Below are 17,407 nucleotides of genomic sequence, written 5' to 3'. Positions count from 1 at the left end.
ATCGTCTTCCATGGACGCCTGAGGAGCTTCACTACCAAGTGTTTGCATGGGCGCTTTGGACAGCCCGCGGCCAATCGGTGATACAGAACTTGAGACGATCATCAAGGGATATCATTGTTTTCTAAGGCAAATACTGGAGACTCTTGAATATTAATAAAAAAAAGTATGGTTTTTCCAAAAAAGGAATAAAGAAAAAAATTATCATTTTACAATCTATACCAATATAAAAAAAAAAATACGAGCAGAAATAAATATCATATATGCTTAGGGTAAATTATAACTATCTTTTCTGAAATTTGGAAGAATTACAAATATCACCTCATTGGTTGAAGAATCACAGTATTTTGATGATCGTCTAACAATAAGTCTATTCCATCACTCTACTTTATATTTTCATCTAATTTTTTTTGTTAACTCACAAAAACTGATTTCTAATTATGAATCAAAATTTTATATACTTTTCAGAATTTTCTAAAAAATTGTGTGGACCAATATTTTCTGTAGATTATTTATTTTACCCATTCTCAATTTTTTTATATTTTTTCAAATGCTTGTTTTTATTTTTTTAAAAAATAAAGAATCAGTAAGGTTAAAGTGTCTACATAATTATTTTTCGATTTGAAGAGAGTAAGTATAATTTTTTAAACAACGAGGGACTATTCATAATTAAACCAAAATCTCAAAAGAGATCACTGTAACTTACCCTATATTAATGGATCAACAGTTTGCATTTACGAGAATCTCAACGATCACATGAAGGACTTGAGGCAATGGTTTTCTAGCCTATTTTGAAGCTGAAATCAATCGTTCATGATCGATTTCAACAGTCTAAACTTCTGCAGCCTGCCCTTCAGCTGAAATATAGTCTGTTCAGAGAGTAGCAGGCGTGTAATTGCAAGGTACTGTTTGGATGGCTAAATACTAGGAATTTCACAACCCATTCTCTTCAAGCTACCCACTAGTCATTTTGACTACATATGTTGTTCCCAATCCACTATAGATATTGCACCAAATGCAACAGCAGCAGATGGTCATAATGTTCGTCTCGGTGGAAACATTTTCTCATAGGTTTCAGCTATCATTTTACTGTTTGACCTGGTATCTGCTCATGGCTGGAGATTGCTTTCTTCCATAACTGCCGCATGAAAACAGGGATTGCTGAAGGAATTCCTGAATGGATTTCACGTCTCAATTCTGGTTTTATGCAGTCTTTTAGATGACTTCAACCATTCCACCAGGCTCATAGTTGCATTTCGGTATTTACAGGCCAAAGCATTTCAATGCATGTTGAAGCCAACTTTTTGAAGTGTTTACTGAGCAAATGGTTAAGTGTCGATTCTGCATCTCCACTTTTCGAGGGATGAAGTCGTGTACTTCTCTTTGACAGCCAGAAGTCTCAAGAAAAATCGACGTGCATCTCCCCTCCCACAATAGCAAATATTTCGTCCACCCTGTAAAAGGAAAGCCTATTAGAACTTTGCAGTGTTCAAGGCTCCATTAAAGCAATTCACAAAGGGGTTGTAAAACATGGTTTTGCATTCTCTTTCCCATTTATGACGAGCATAGCGGCATTAAATGCTGAAGTTGGCATGGAAAATAGCAAAATAGAGGAAGTTTCCATCAGAGATACCAACGATGAACATAAGCCAACTAGGGTCAAGTTGGCAACCCACAAACCCTCTCCACAAGGGCGGATTTGGACCCATAAACAACTTGTAAAGCAAGTCTTGAGTTCTACATATTTCATCTAGAGCGGGTGCCATCCCGAACTCACCCTCATATGTTTATAAGACGTGTGCGCATGCGTAATATGTATATACGTGCAATGAATGTGTGTATTGCACATATACATCATCATAAGGGCAGTATATTGGTAAGTAGTCATACTATCAAGCTAGGCCTAAACATTAAGGAGGTTAAGAGGATTGTCCTAATCACAAATAACCCTCAGTTATTTGGAAAATAAACATTTAAATTCCTTGACATTTTGTTCCATCAAGGAATCAAAATGGAATCCCCTGAAGACTATACTTCAAAGAATTCAAAAATTAAAGTAACTTACAATGTACATGGACCTTATACCTTTAAGCATACAAGATATATGTAATATTTCAATGTTATATCCAAATGTTATGAGCAAATATTAGAAATTACATACTCTGCCTATAGTAAAAATCAACTATAGATATTCATATTTTAAAATAAATTAATTATTAAAATGACGCATTTCTTATTTTTCATTAGTTACAACAAACTCACCTATGGCTGAGTAGGTAACATAGAAGCCAAAATGGTATTATCGTTTGTGACGATTGACCAAAAAATAATGAAAAAGCCTTCACACATGCAGCGGGCATTCTTCGGGAGTCGGTCAAGTTTTTGGGCACCTCAACCAAAAAATCCCATGGGCAAGTGACAAATGGGTTCAAATGTTAAATGAGCAAAACGTCAAGCGGGTGCTATGTAATTATGAAATGCTATTCGTACTTACCCAAACTTCAAGGGTGAATTTGTTATTTTTCCGAACCGGCAACTTTTTAGAAATGAAGCCGACATATTATGCTTGCAACTATTTTGACTTTGACAATTACATCATTGCAATTTTAAGGTGGAAGGTATAACTGATCTATTTAATAAAGATTATTATCTTTTTAAGTATAAAATAGGTCTACAAGTCTAACTTAAGCTAGGTTTGAGGCAGGATAGATCCAATTACAGCAGGGAATCAGTTTGGTCACATGGTAGGGGCTAAGCCCATTTCAAACCTGTTACCGTTATCCTAAATGCCTTAAACCTGAATGTGGTTATTGCTTTTATGGATTCCATCTTCTACCGGGCAACATAATTGTGAGCACTTGTTCAGTACTGATGAACCCCAACACTAGCAAAGCACTGGCTCTCCTCAATCATCACAATCAATCAAGCATATAAAAAGTTTGAAATGTTTTTGAAGTGATGACTTTACCTGCATCTATCTATGTTCACTTCTACGAGCCAGGTTGTTAAGTAAACCTGCAGAGCAGAGAGAAATCAGTATTAAGAAAAAAGTGCTATCTTTTTATTCTATGACTTTTTACACACATACAAACACATATATATACATGTCGACACACACATTACAAGCATGGGGAAATTGCACTTTTAGTCCCACATGATAGGGTATATTGCACTTTTGGTCCCATAGTTATCGGTTTAGCACATTTAATCCCATAGGATAAATATTGTAGCATTTTTTGTCCCATAAAATAAAAATATGGCGCATTTGGTCTCATAGGATACAAACAACTTTATATCCAATGGGACCAAATGTGCTACAACTTTTTATATCTTATGAGACCAAATGTGCTACAATTTTATCCTATGGGACCAAAAATGCTAAGATATTTATCCTATGGGACTAAATGTGCTAAACCCGTAAATTGTGGGACCAAAAGTGCAACACACTCTATCATATGGGACCAAAAATGCAATTTTCCCTTACAAGCACATATATGCAAAAATGCATATATAACTATGGATGGATGCATGCATGCATATATACATACATACATATATATCTCTACATATATACATAAATACATACATACATATGCAAACATACCTATATAGAAAGATAGATATGGATAAGTATATAGGAACACATGCACAAATATCACTCAAGATTCGATCATCTCATTAATTCATATATGGTGGCTCCACGAACTTTTAAACGTTATAATATATGAAACAGAAGTTTGCAAAATTATGAAGTTCCAAGGTGGTTATTGCACTTACAGAACTTGAGAACTCATTAATACAGTTGGCTATTCCAACTAACAGTACATGCATGCACTATCCACACATTAATAACCAAATATATGGGTATGCCTCATCTTCACATCCAACTTCACGTAAATTTACTACCTGTAAGACATTGCTATCTTGCTGCTGTTTAGACTGCACGGCTGAAGTACTAGATTTGCAGCCTCTAAGGCATGGAAGCACTGGTTCACGAGTTTCTTCGGAGTACAAGTTAAGTAAACTCAGTTCATCAAATTCTCCATCATAGAATTCATCAGACCAACATATCCCAATAACTTTGGCAACTTTTTCATCATAGATGTAGAGCAATTCCATCACAAGCAACCGCTGCAGCAGTGTATTTGAGATGGCTAATTAAGAGATCAGTGACACCTAAGAATATTAAAAACTCCTTCAAAGTGGCAACCAGATTTAAATTTCACCTTCAAATTTAATTCTGATACAAACATTCGTACCATCTCCCAAGCTAGTTCTTCTGGAATCATGTTAAACAACTATGATTATGACAAAGACATCATAGAATAATCCCAAAGAGGCTGTGAATATAGTTAAACATTTTAAGATAAAGAATTTATGTTCAATTTTGTGTTTAAACAAAATTCTTCACAGAACAACTTAGCATAAGAAAAAGAAAATAGCCAAAAGAAGAGAAAGTAGAAGTAAGATCCGGATAGAGCAGCTCTGTGATACTTCAAACCTCCAACCAAAATAGCTTGATATGGAGAATGTGACCAATGGCATATGAACATCAAACTACCAGATAAGAACATTACATTACTCTTTGAAGACAAAATTCAACCAACGTTTTGTTTGCAATTAAAACATGTCACCTGAGATTAGATTGTTGAATATGATCCTTTTTTCTCATGATCCTTTAAGATGAGCAGTATTTTCATTTTGTTTTCACACTTTTAGTAGATAGGGGTGTCAATAAACCTGCTCAATTGACTCATTCGCTCAAACCGCAATAAACCACCTGGTAACCCATCTATTTTGAATTCTTAAAAATAAAGGCAGATTTTTAACATTAAAATTGACTATTTTAGGGTTAGGTGGTGGATTCAATAATTACAATTCGCTTTAACCATAACTTGCCAGCTACATCTATTCCATATATTTTCTTAACAATCAAAAAGTTCTAAATTTTCACTCTTTCTCAATTTCTGATTTCTTTCATATTAATTTAATTATAATTAAATTATTTTACATTTGATTTACAACTATAAATAAGTTAAAATATAAGAACATAACATTTCATATTTCCTAACTCGCCAAACGAACCAACGAACCAATTGGTTTGAATGGATAGTTAAGTAGTATGATTTAGTTTTGTGATAAACCTTGCTCAATAGGTCGAATTAAAATTCTATTCAATCGAACCTACCACGAATACCCTCACTAGTAGACGTAATAATCAAAGAAAAAAGGGGGAAAATGTATCTTTTAGACAACAAATACCTAACCAACAATTCATTGGAACAGAATTATATCAATTCAGATAATATTACTTAAAATTCTTTATTCTTTTTTTTTCTTTTTTTGCAATTTAAATTTATTATGAAGGCTGAAAAACTAAATGGATACGGAAGTCACAAAAGCGCACATACCAAAAGAAGCAACTGAGTAGAATGCAAAAACAGGGATTCCACCACAGTCGCCACTGTCACTGTCATCCTCCAAGGAGAAAGAAAACTGAGCTAATGGACTATTGCTTGTCCCCCTCAAATAGCACCTCATAGATTTACAAGTGTTGACCATACGGGTTACAATTGCCACCTGCAAAAGAGTTCCAATATATATAAATGTATTTCCTGCTGTACACAACCAACATTCCATAAAGAGCACAAGTAATAGCAAAAGAATTGTTCATTCAATCCAGCACAAATAGATTTCTGAGAAATATGCAGTGACATGCTCCATCAAGTAAAACAGCATGCACGAGTAATATATTTCCCATCATCTTGGATCATTTTGAAAATGGTAATATGCTTGGAAAAAAGATAAACTGGATATTTATTCCCGCTCAAAAGCCTGATTCTAGTAACAAGGTATAGGGCCTGAATCTGGCATGCTAGCAGGTCGAATTCACCCAACTGATGATACAAAAATTGGAACTAAGTACTTCACTTGCCAGTTATATGAAGATTACAGTTAACAAAACAAAACATTCTCCCTTAGTTTAATTGGCAAAATTTTCTTCACCAAGTGGCATAATTTTGACCAATGATGATACTTCAGTTTGACAGACATTAAGTCAAATAAAATAACAAGCAATATTCCAAGATACGACGTACATCTTTATCTTAAAGTATTCACAAACAGGCTGATGCAGAAACAGGCTTCTGACTGAATAAGAAGTACAAAAATAAAAAATATTAGGTCATAGTATTTTACTATTTTACCAGAAAAAGGATGAAGGTTAAATATGCATACCATATCTCTGTAAGATGACAGCAGTTTACCCCTATAAAGCTCCTGACAAGAAAAAATACGTCACAGTTACAAACATAGACCCAAACACAGTAAGACAGAGAGAGCATGTCTCTATTTTCATTTTTAGATTAGCTTACCTCACATATAAACAGTCACCAATAATATACGTGTGAAGCATTTTTATAATGTACACCCCTAAGGGAACATGGTAAATAACACTACTTATTACTCATAAAAAGGCTAACCGAATACAAGTGAGAAGGAACAACTTAAACCCGTGCAATGCAGGGCGATTAAAATGCTGTATGACTAATAACAAATCGCCATGTTAGCTTGTACAAGTTTAGGGCATTGATCTAATGAGTTTTAACATGATTTAGCGAAAAATTCCCCAAACAGTAGTCATATTCTTCGTTCTTCAGCAATTCCTTGTCCACCTCAAACTAAAACCTTCAATCTGCTTAATTAAATTGTGTAGTGAGGTGATTGCACTAAAAGAAGTTTCAGAAAGATGGAGTGCAAGAGATGGTCATTCAAGTAGTGTTACCTAATCTCTTTTGAAATAATACTGCTTTTATATCAGTAAAGAAATACTTCTAGATCCACAGCCATTATCATTAATGACAAGCAGAGATCAAGAATCCATAAAGCTAAAGTTTGATAATTTTCTTCCGCCATGTGAAGTAAAGGATGTCTAAGCATTAGCAGACCTAGCCTATGACAAGTTGTTGAGCATGCTGTTAACTGGATCAAAGCAAAAAGTTAATGCAAAATCCGTGATATACACCTGTTGCTTGAACAATTTGGAACAAGCTTTCTTCCGAATATTAGGCATGTCACTCAACACACCAAATTCCATCCCGTCCATGTACCTGTCATATTCCAAAAGAAAGAACCAGTCACCCACCACATTGGACTTATGACATATGATTAGCAGTAGAAAAATGTTAAGCTGCAAGTTGACTCTTAGTAAGCTCTCAGAGGAATTAAATTGGCTAAACAGGGAGGTGTAGGCCCTCATGATAAGACCGCCTCCATTTATACCTTTAGGTCCTCGCAGCATACCTTGATGTTGTATGACAAAACAACTATATGTCAAGAATATCCAAACCTAATTTATTTTGTTATTTCTATACAACAAATTTGTATTCATTTCATTCCTATCAATAAAGTATTATCCTAACATGACTGCAACAGTTTCTTACTATCGCGAATCAAAATCCATTTAAGACCGGATGGAACCAAGACATTCCTGCTTTACGCTTGCAGCCTCATGCATAAGAAGCGCATTAAGTACAGATATTGAATTCAAATTCGTCCAGACGCTTCACAAGTAAGTATTTCTGCATTCTACCTAACCTCCATACCAAAGCACCAGCAAACAAGTGTACGTCGTGCTCCCAAAGTTGTACTAGTGTTCAAAATATACAGAATTAGTTCACAAAATCGCACTTGAATACAATACGTATAATGTGGTTTTGAGCTTACTTTTGGGAGAGATAGGAGTTGACGATGGCAGTGGCGTGAGAGCGGCCGGCCGATGCGGCGGAGCGCCAGTCCTGGCGGAGAGAATTGAGGTTCGACCACTGGTTCCTCAGGTTCCTCTGAGCAGCCGGTCTCCAGAGCCGCGCAGCCGCTGATGACGGCGGCGGTGTAGATTTTTGGCTTTGTGAACGGGATTCATATGGAGGAGTCTTAGGTTCCATTCCTTCGCAGCGGAATGGACGTCTTTGATTTAGATTATCATTTAATTAAATAAATACTATGCGTCCGTCATTTTTTATAATTATTTAAAGTAAAATGTTAATATAATTTTTATTATTCAATTTTGAAAATAAAAAAGATACTTAATAATACAGAACAGTACTTTATATCAAATGTAGATATAATTTGTAATTTAGTTGGTATCTTTGAAATTTAGTTGGTGTCTTTGAAGTCTTGCTCTCTTGTAGTGTGTATCTGTGTATTAAATTTAATTATAAGTCAAAACGTGTTGGAGGAGTTTGCTGGCTTGTCAAAAATGTATTCTAATCCTTAGCAGAGTTAAGTTTTTAGTGTCTAAATCTGCAGAAGCTTTCAAACAGAGGCAGTTGGACATTGTGGGGCTATCAGGAAGGGGTACTTCTTGTCAAGTACCTCGGCTTCCTCTACTTGTTTATAGACTCTCAACTGCGTATTGTAGGCCTCTTTTAAGCGGGCAGGTGCAAAGGCGCCCTAAAATGAGCATGGAGCTCCTCTGCCATGATGTCGGCACTATAAGGAATACCATTTTCTAGGAGGGGGACTTCCCTCCTTACCCCTTGGCGGAATTCTGTCATTCTCTTCATGAGCGAGTGCTAGCTTCGGGGGTCCCTAGGGAACTACCTTCTTGCTTGTTGGCTCGACAGGTATATTGTCTCCAGCAGGAACTTGCTCGTTAGTTACTTGCTCACTAAGTGCTCTGCTCTCTCCCAAGAACTTGCTTGTAAGTTCCTTGCTCATTATATGTTCTGCTTAAGGTTGTCCTGCTCCACTGGCTCACCTAGCTGTGAGTTGATGACAACAGGCATAACTGTTGGATCAAAAGCTGGATCGAGGGCATTGCGTCCCCTATGATTTGCTCTAGAGGTAGAATAGTGGAACCAACTGCAGCAAGTAGGGAAGCATTTTCCTCAAAGAATCGTTGTTAGAGCTTGCCATTTCTCACGTCTAAACTCAAATATTTGCATAAACGGCACCAATGATGCATACTAAATTTCAGTCGCACCACAAAGATCGAAGGATCTTCAAAGAAATCTTGAAATTAACGGGGGACTAACCTTGCAAAACAAAGATTATCACTTTGATAGTTAAGTCAGTAACGGTTCACCAAAAAAGAGTAAAGGAAAATTTGAATAAAAGTGAGAAAAATGGTGAAATTATGATGTTAGGATGATATATATTCATATGGACTGCAAACAATAAGATTAGAATAGCTTAAAACTAAGAGATGATTGAGAGAATAAGTGAAAGTTTGAGTGCAAGAGTTGATGTTAACAAATAATTATACAAGGCTTCAATTTATAAGCTTTACAGAGTGAAATACAAGAGTTTGTATAGAGAGTCCTATGCCGTTTGAAAATCTTTTGAATCAGCTAACGAACTAAAAATCCATGTGTGATTTGAACTTGGATTGTCTAAGATACACCTTGTTTACTAGGTCTTACCAGGTCTGTCTAGAAATCCAAAATTTTGTTATTTGTAGATTACTAGCTCGTTTGTCATCAATCTATTAGGAGCCATCTGGGGATATTTTAGGATTACGTGTCTCAATATATTGGCAAGATGTATGATATGTCCGTCTAGCTATCTGATGTCGTGTCTGGCTGGAATGAAGTCAATTTCTGAGCCTGCCAGTTCAGTCTAGTTAAAAGTAGATAACTTTATGGGCCTTACCTCCTAACTGGTGGGCTAGCTAGTTTACAACCAACTGGGCTAATGCGCAATCAATAGGGTTGATGTGCATTGCCTGTGGGTTTGGCTCATGATATGTTTAGGGTGAATCACATAGTAATAACCAGAGGGTCATCATGAGGGAAAAACACTCACTCCAGGTCTCTATCATTTGACTCGACTTTACAGACGATACAACATGATTATGCCAAAAGCTAGAGTAACTCTATCCAGACCTTACGTATCTTCTTCTCTAGCTCGAAGAGTCACAGTAAGCCTATCCTCCTGAGATCATATTAATTGTACCTCTCCTCGATTGATTGTTATCAACTAGAGCTCTCCTTTGCAAGCTTCTTGATCATCTATTATGATACCTTTTTTCATGGATTCGAGACATACTTTTGTCATGTTGGGGGTTGCACTCTTTGCGCCTTTTAACTCTATTAGCTTCAGTTTTTGCAATAAATTCTTTAAGTTATCCTTATTTTATCAATCTTTCAATTTCATCATTCAATTAAAAATAATCTTCCATATCATATCCTTTATCCTTGTGGAATTTGCAATAAAACTTGGAGCCATTTTTCAAAGGACTTGGCCTTATCTTGGGTAGCCACTGGAACAATTTCTTTTCAATATTCATCAAGGTTTTCGTTCTAGTGCTAGTCAGAGGTGTATACTCATGAAAACTTTTGTACTTTGGGACTGGATCTTTTTCAGACTAAGGCTTCATTTTGTCGTTTCACTTTTTGTTCTTCCTTTGATCTTCTTCCTTTCTGTGTGAATCTTCTACAAGATATTCATCTCCTCTTCTTGACTAATGATTCTACAATATTTCAAAGGGATTTAAAATGACTAGATTATTAGGTGGATTTTACAAAAATTTTCATAAATTTATAGGCTAAAACATTAATGGGTTATATGAAGGATTTAATATTTACTATTTTATTTTATGATCCAAACAAATTAGGTGAATTTTAACTATGTCTTACTAATCCACAAGACCCAAATCTGTATGTCCAAATGCACTCTAAGAGTATAATTTATAGGTAAAAAGTGAATAAGAGTAGTAGTAGGTCATGTTTACTAACGAGGAATAACAAGGATTTCCTGCGTTATCGGGGTTTGGCTAGTGTTTACTTCCAAATAGCGTAGCCCAGTATAAAAGCGCATGGCCCGGTACTGCGCTGGATAAAATGCCGGATATGGATCCGGTCTACGGAGGTGGGATTAGAATCCCGTCTTGTTATCCCATTTTTATGTACCTTCCGAATTTACCTTTGTATACTCGGAATTACACCGGAAATGACGAAATTGTCCACTTCCACCTACCGACTTCAATTCCTTGTCACTTTTCATTTCCCACCAACGCCTTCTATCTCATTTTGAAACTTTCCTCTGGAAGAATGCTGTTGCAACCACACTGTGTTCCCGCCAGCAAAGTCAGCAATCCCGTCTGGTGAGTTGTAAGTGGGTGAGACATTGTCTGTATATCTACCTTTTTCGTTTCAACTTGTTGGTCCTCCATTTTTTTTGTTCGAATCTCATTTTCTGTTATAAAGTCATTCATTTCTTTGCTATGCTTAACATTAGTTCTTTCTCCTTCTTTTCGGCGAAGAATCTGGAAGGAGTTCCCTTCCGAGCTGTTCCCTTGACGATCTGTCCTACTCTGTCCATATCTCAACGGTTCTATCGCGATTACTGCCGGATCTCACGGTGAGTACTTCTGAAACCCTTCACCGCAACCCTACAAACATTTTCTTCGAATCGTTTATTAAGCTGTGCTATGCTATGTACTTCATTTTTTCAAGTTTTCCACCTCTACATCGTTGTGCCCTCTTATCGCGTGACTTCGATGTCCTCTATCTCGCACTCTATATTTCTTTAACTATTATCAATTTTGAAAGAATTGCATGTCTTTTTTTAATCATTTTCAGCTTAACTCCATCGTCTATTCAAACTTTAATATTTTATTTTTTTTCATTTTTATTTTCTTTTAAGTGGTAATTCGACAGATGCAGTTGCCCTACCCTGTTTTCGTTTGTGTACCTTCTTACCCAAAGTTTTTTGAGTTGGTTGCTTAATTTTTTACGTCTTTAGGATGAGGTCATTCAAAAGAGTCACACTGGGTTTAATAATTGTACAACAAATCATCGAGGAGCTTGTCGTCGCTATGACAATATTCTCTTATGTAACCAAATACCTTGGTGGTCGAAACCCTAGTCGATGTCTACGTCGGCCCTCCACATACGTCATGAGTACTAGGATCCCCGACCAGATTCACCATCTTCATAGGCTCGTATCCGTTTCTGACGAGTCATGTCTGTGCAATCTCCGCATGGACCGCAATGCATTCGGACGTCTGTGTTACATGCTTCAGTACGCAGGTGGTATGACCCCCGACGAAAAACCTGAGTGTCGCGGAGCAGGTAGCGATTTTCCTAAGCATTGTATCCCACCACAAAAAGAATAGCGTTGTCAAGCATGATTTGATACGTTCCGGATGCACGATCCACAAACATTTTCACCGTGTATTGAATTCAGTGATTAAGTTGTACAGTGTCCTCTTGGCTAGGCCAACTCCAATTACGGACGAATGCGTTGACCCCCGCTGGAAATGGTTCAAGGTACTTTTTCATTTCTTTATTTTCATTCCAAATGTACATACAATGTAGGAATTGTTTTTTCGGTCCTTGTTGTGGATATTATATACCATTTGCCAATGGCGAATTAATTGCTACTTGTAGGGCTATCTTGGGGCATTGGATGGACTTTCATTAACGTACGCGTACCTGAAGAGGAAAAGGGAAGGTACCGAACCCGCAAGGGTCATGTTGCTGTCAACGTTCTCGGTGTTTTCAACCCAAACATGCAATTTATTTACGTGCTTTCCAGTTGGGAGGGTAGTGCGGCTGATAGCCGCGTACTACGCAATGTCGTCCATAGACCGGGTGGTCTCAAAATCTCCTCAGGTTATAATTTCATCTACACTGCTTTCATATTCCTCTAGTACGCGTATATGATTATTCGTGCATTGGTCTTATACAAATATCACATAATGTTCAGATATGCTTTCCCAGAAAATTATTACTTGTGTGACAATGGATACGCAAATGCCGAAGGCTTCTTGACTCCCTATAGAGGTGTTCGCTACCATCTACGAGATAGGGACACTGGAGTTGGAGGACCCCAGAAACATCGGGAGTTTTTCAATCTAAAGCATGCGTCAGCTCGTAATGTCATTGAGCGTACCTTTGGTTTGCTTAAAATACGTTGGGGTATGTTAAGGAGCCAGTCATTCTACACCATCAAGGTCCAAACCCGGATTATATTGGCTTGCTGCTTATTGCATAATTTTCTAAGACAGGAAATGCTTGATGAACCGTTGGAAGATGAGTTGCCTACCGTAGGAGTTGATGAGATGGAAAATGACGCAGAATTAGTTTGAAATATAGAAACCAGTCCAACGTGGACCACTTGGAGGGATACACTGGCCACGTCCATGTACAACGAGTAGAGAAACCATCGTTGATGAGTCATTATTATACAATATTCACGATTGCCTTTGGTTGCTTACACTATTATCTATAGTCCCGCAAGTCAGAGATGTTATTTCGATTTTCTTATGTAATCAAGTGAGCGTAATGGCATTAGGTGTATTGAGATTGGAGACAGTTCTTCGTTGTAGTGTTCCATGTCCTGTTTTTCGCACTTTTTCGCTCCGTTCTGCTCCTTCTATTGCTACTCGTTTACAATAAGTTTATTCCTTATTTTTAGCCATTGTCCGCTTCGAACGTCATTTGTTGTTTGGTTTCATGGTTTTATTGCAGTCCACATTTCTTGTTCAATTCAAAAAACTTGTGTCATCTTCTACTAATATTCAGAAATTTTTGTTATTACTAATACATAGCATGGTGCAGGTCTAATCACGGTTCCCTGCTCGGTCTTCAATCATAATATGGAGGTTGGATCCGATGAAGGTAGCAGTATGCCGCACCATCTTGGTGGCAATCGAGATAGGCCTTCTGGCCGCCGAGTGTGGACAATATTGGAGGAGGAATGCCTTCTTGCAGCACTAAAGAATTTGGTGGTCACTGGTTGGAAGTGCGAGAATGGGTCTGCTTCAATTGGAGGCCTACATCCTGAAGCATTTTCCACAGTCTAATATTTAGGCCGAACCACACATCACTTCAAAGCTGCACGTTTGGAAAAAACAATACTCTACACTAACCACCATGCTTACAAGGTCTGGGTTTGGATGGGACGACAGCCGGAACATGGTAACGGTTGAAGATGATTCTGTCTGGGATGATTACGTGAAGGTATGAAACTAACTAGGGCATTTGTGCAACTCGATTAACAAATTACATACTTTTGCAATCTTCCATTTACTTACCTCCATCTGTAACGCTGGTATAGATGGATCCATCCGCCAAGGGGATGAGGTAGAAAACTTGGCCATTTTTACCTGCTTGGCGGGAAATTTTTGGACGGGATCGTCTGCTGGAGAACAAAGTCCTGACCAATTTAGGGAGGCCAACAACATTCGAGATGAGGAGATTGGTGACACGCACGAATTTAATGAGCAGGATCACGACTGTATTCCGGAACCATGTGAAGTCGGTGTAGAGGGAGAACCTGTTTCATCTTTCAATGCCAACATGGATCCCACGCAAAACTCCTCAAGTGCTGCCAAATGCACTGGTGGATCTTCCTCGAGGAAGCGAAAATCCACTGATTTGTACGATGGTATCCCTAAATTAGTTGAAATGGTCACAAACTTCTGTGAGACGGCTAACGCACGCTTCGGAAAGTTGACGAAGGTGCTTGAAAGTGAATTTGGCGACCCTGAACGTCGATCTATGATCTTGTAGCAGGTTAGAGAGTTGGAAGGGTTCGACGAGAACGAACAGTTGATGGTAGCAAACCGGCTGGTCAAGGATCCCAAGGAAATGGTGCTCTTTCTTGGGTTGACAAGGGATTCTAGGGTCAAGTTCGTTCGTCTAATGCTAACAGGCAAGATTTAAGGTCGCACTGGGCTACAACGTGTTTGAAGGCTATACAAAGTCTTTGTTGTTTGCTATATACACCATGTAAAACTTTGCACAAACTGGGCATCCTAATTCTGTGTCTTTTTTACTCCAGTTTTTTCTCTGTACATGAAAGTTATGTATTGAACAAATTTTGGATAATGGTGTAACCGACGCACATTTCGAAATGAATTCTGCGAACATTCTCTTTTCTTTCGCCTGCAACCAACATGATTTAAAGAGGCTTACTTTTGGCTTAAATAGTTTTACGTATTGGGTGCTCTCTCAGCGTGTGATGTGGTAATACATCCCCCAAGTAACACGGTACCACCATCCATGTGTACTGACTAATTATATTTCGAAATGTAATAAACGTAATAAGGCAGTACAAGCAAAATCCATTATGCGCAGCAAAATATAACCAAAAAACTTACAAACACGTATAAGTGCGGAAAATGGGGAAGGAAAACGTTTACACTGTTAATCGTCTTAGTAAAGGACATAATTCAGTGCACATACTTCTATACAAGTTCATTAACATAGGTTACGCCATTTTCCTTGCTCCTAATGAACCACCTATCTTCAGATTGAGTCGAGTATTATTATCAGATTCTAGTATCATGAATTAAATGTGATTATGCATGATACACAATTCTATCATGCGTAATAATGCGAACCAAATGAGTCTTAGACCCCATTTACTTGAGGTGATGGGATTTAGGTGTACAAATAATTTTGGGAAAATTGTTGTAATTGTGTTAAAAGTAATTATATTAAGCGACCTCAATTTGATCTCAATCACTAAGACTATATAATCACTATATTAATCATCAATATTAAATATTTATAGCCAGTCTCCATATCATCTATTCTATTAATTGTTAACAACATCGCATATATATTTAATTTTGGGGTTTGGTGAGATTTCTTCAAAATTAATTTTGAAATTGAAAACATTAATTAGTCTCCTTAAAACTAGATATCTAAACCCCAAAAATGAAATCTCAAGTAGAGAAAATAATTCTAACTATGAATTAATCTCCTTAATTAATTAGCAGGAATATATACACACAACTAATATTAATTTATACATATTTGGATAATGAAATCAGAAAGAAAGATTTCTTGTAATTGTATAATTATGAAAATATTCCTTTGGAACGGATACCATACCAAAATTGTAAAGGAAATGATTTGATTTGGAGTTTAATTACTAAAAAGAAAAATGCGTATTGGTAAAGAAATGAAATATTCGTTTTCAATTCCCAGCTATAAAAAGACTAGTATTGCCATTTGCCAATGCATCGCAAGCAAATATCATCATATTATATTGTACAAATTTCAAAAAGAAAGTGAAGAGAAGATGAAGAATTGTTCAATGATGATGATGCAATGTCTATGTGCACTAGTTTTGCTAGCTCTTTCTATTCCATCTCTAGGTAAGTAATCAATCACATATATGCATTTCTATATATATATATAGATATATATTAATTGCTTGATGGTTTGGGTTTGATTTTTGGTAGGGCAACCACTGAAATACTGTCCGATACCCCCTATTCCAAGGCAAGGCGCATGTGGGTCGACGGGACTACAGGACTGCGTTTTAAGGGTTCTCGCCGTATATCCAGCAAGTAAGATGCCCAAAAGTATCAAATGTGTGGATGTTGGGCCTAACAAGAGCCAATGCGCTGCTCAAATTCTTTGCTGAAAACTCATGTGTTCACATAAATAGTGTATTTGTAGTATGCCATCAGCCATGCCGCCTACCTCTTTAATTTAATAATAATGAAATAAATTCACATTTTTCTCTCCACCATTGCCAATATATTTCAAATGCTCAATTAACATATATATTATGAATAAGTTCTACAGAATTTATGTATCCCCAACTATTCGACCTGATATCGTTGTCCCCCTTTTGTGCGCGGTTAGACTATTTTAGGCGACATCACCGTTGCCTAGTTTGGGTGGCGACCGTCGCCGCCTACATCTATACATATGTATATATATGTTATATTTGTATGTATGATGTATATAATGTTATATAAATAAAAATATATTTTAAATTATTTAAGATTTGAATTGTTCATTTTTTAACAATTGAATATCAATGGTCATTATAAAAAGGATATAACAGGTAATTCAATATAAATTTCACGCCGTTAACCTTACCTAACATAAAGGTAAAGTCTGTAATATTTTCGAAAACACATGAGTCTTTTTGCCTATTTTTTCAAACACAGGGGAGTTTTTAGTTAAATTTTGAAAACATTGGAGGATTTATGCAATTTATCCTTTTTGTAATCAGAAGTTGAAAAATATTCTTTCAAAACTCTCGCAAACACTCCTTAAAATAATAAAACTACAAATATTAAAAAATGACAAACCAAAGATATACTGAAACTGTCTTAATAAAAATCAAAATGTTGATTTCAAAAGTGTTTCAAAATATTTTAAAGTACGTTTTTTTTTTGGTACTTAATAAAAGTGCTAATAAAAGGCTATCAATTTTCAAATAAAATAACCAATTTTCTGTTCAAATTGATTCTTCATCTCATTCAAAAAACACACTACTTTATCAAAATGAACACAATATTTAATTTGAAAGATACATAACTGATTCAACTAGATATAATTAAAATTATGCACGATCACATGTAACTATCATGTATGTGTTGCTTGTTTGCTATTTGTCGCGCATTTAATAGAATTTAATTTTAAATTTGCACTTT

The 17,407-nt window shown here is 36.5% G+C and overlaps 1 protein-coding gene and 1 pseudogene across 2 annotated transcripts; one reads left to right on the top strand and one right to left on the bottom strand.

The window, feature by feature from the left end:
* Positions 1-666: 666 nt before the first annotated feature.
* Positions 667-7,970, bottom strand: LOC105166426 (uncharacterized). Of its 2 annotated transcripts, XM_020695210.2 has the most exons (9): positions 7,723-7,970; positions 7,589-7,645; positions 7,022-7,106; positions 6,235-6,276; positions 5,409-5,577; positions 4,224-4,276; positions 3,904-4,128; positions 2,966-3,012; positions 667-1,451 (listed from the first exon to the last, which is right to left on the bottom strand). In XM_020695210.2, the coding sequence occupies exons 1-9, from the start codon at positions 7,938-7,940 to the stop codon at positions 1,397-1,399; spliced, it is 951 nt and encodes a 316-aa protein (XP_020550869.1). In that variant the 5' UTR covers positions 7,941-7,970; the 3' UTR covers positions 667-1,396. The 2 variants fall into 2 exon arrangements, with proteins under 2 accessions (XP_020550869.1, XP_011084072.1); XM_011085770.3 differs by lacking the exon at positions 7,589-7,645.
* A 2,868-nt stretch (positions 7,971-10,838) lies between these two features.
* On the top strand, positions 10,839-13,193 carry LOC148787558 (uncharacterized; annotated as a pseudogene).
* The last annotated feature ends 4,214 nt before the right edge of the window (positions 13,194-17,407 follow it).

Source organism: Sesamum indicum, linkage group LG7, assembly GCF_026168435.1.
Source record: "Sesamum indicum cultivar Baizhima isolate 11 linkage group LG7, ASM2616843v1, whole genome shotgun sequence".
In the NCBI taxonomy this organism is placed as follows: Eukaryota; Viridiplantae; Streptophyta; class Magnoliopsida; order Lamiales; family Pedaliaceae; genus Sesamum; species Sesamum indicum.
The sequence above is the reverse complement of the archived record's forward strand: the minus strand, read 5'-3'. Positions and strand labels throughout refer to the sequence as shown.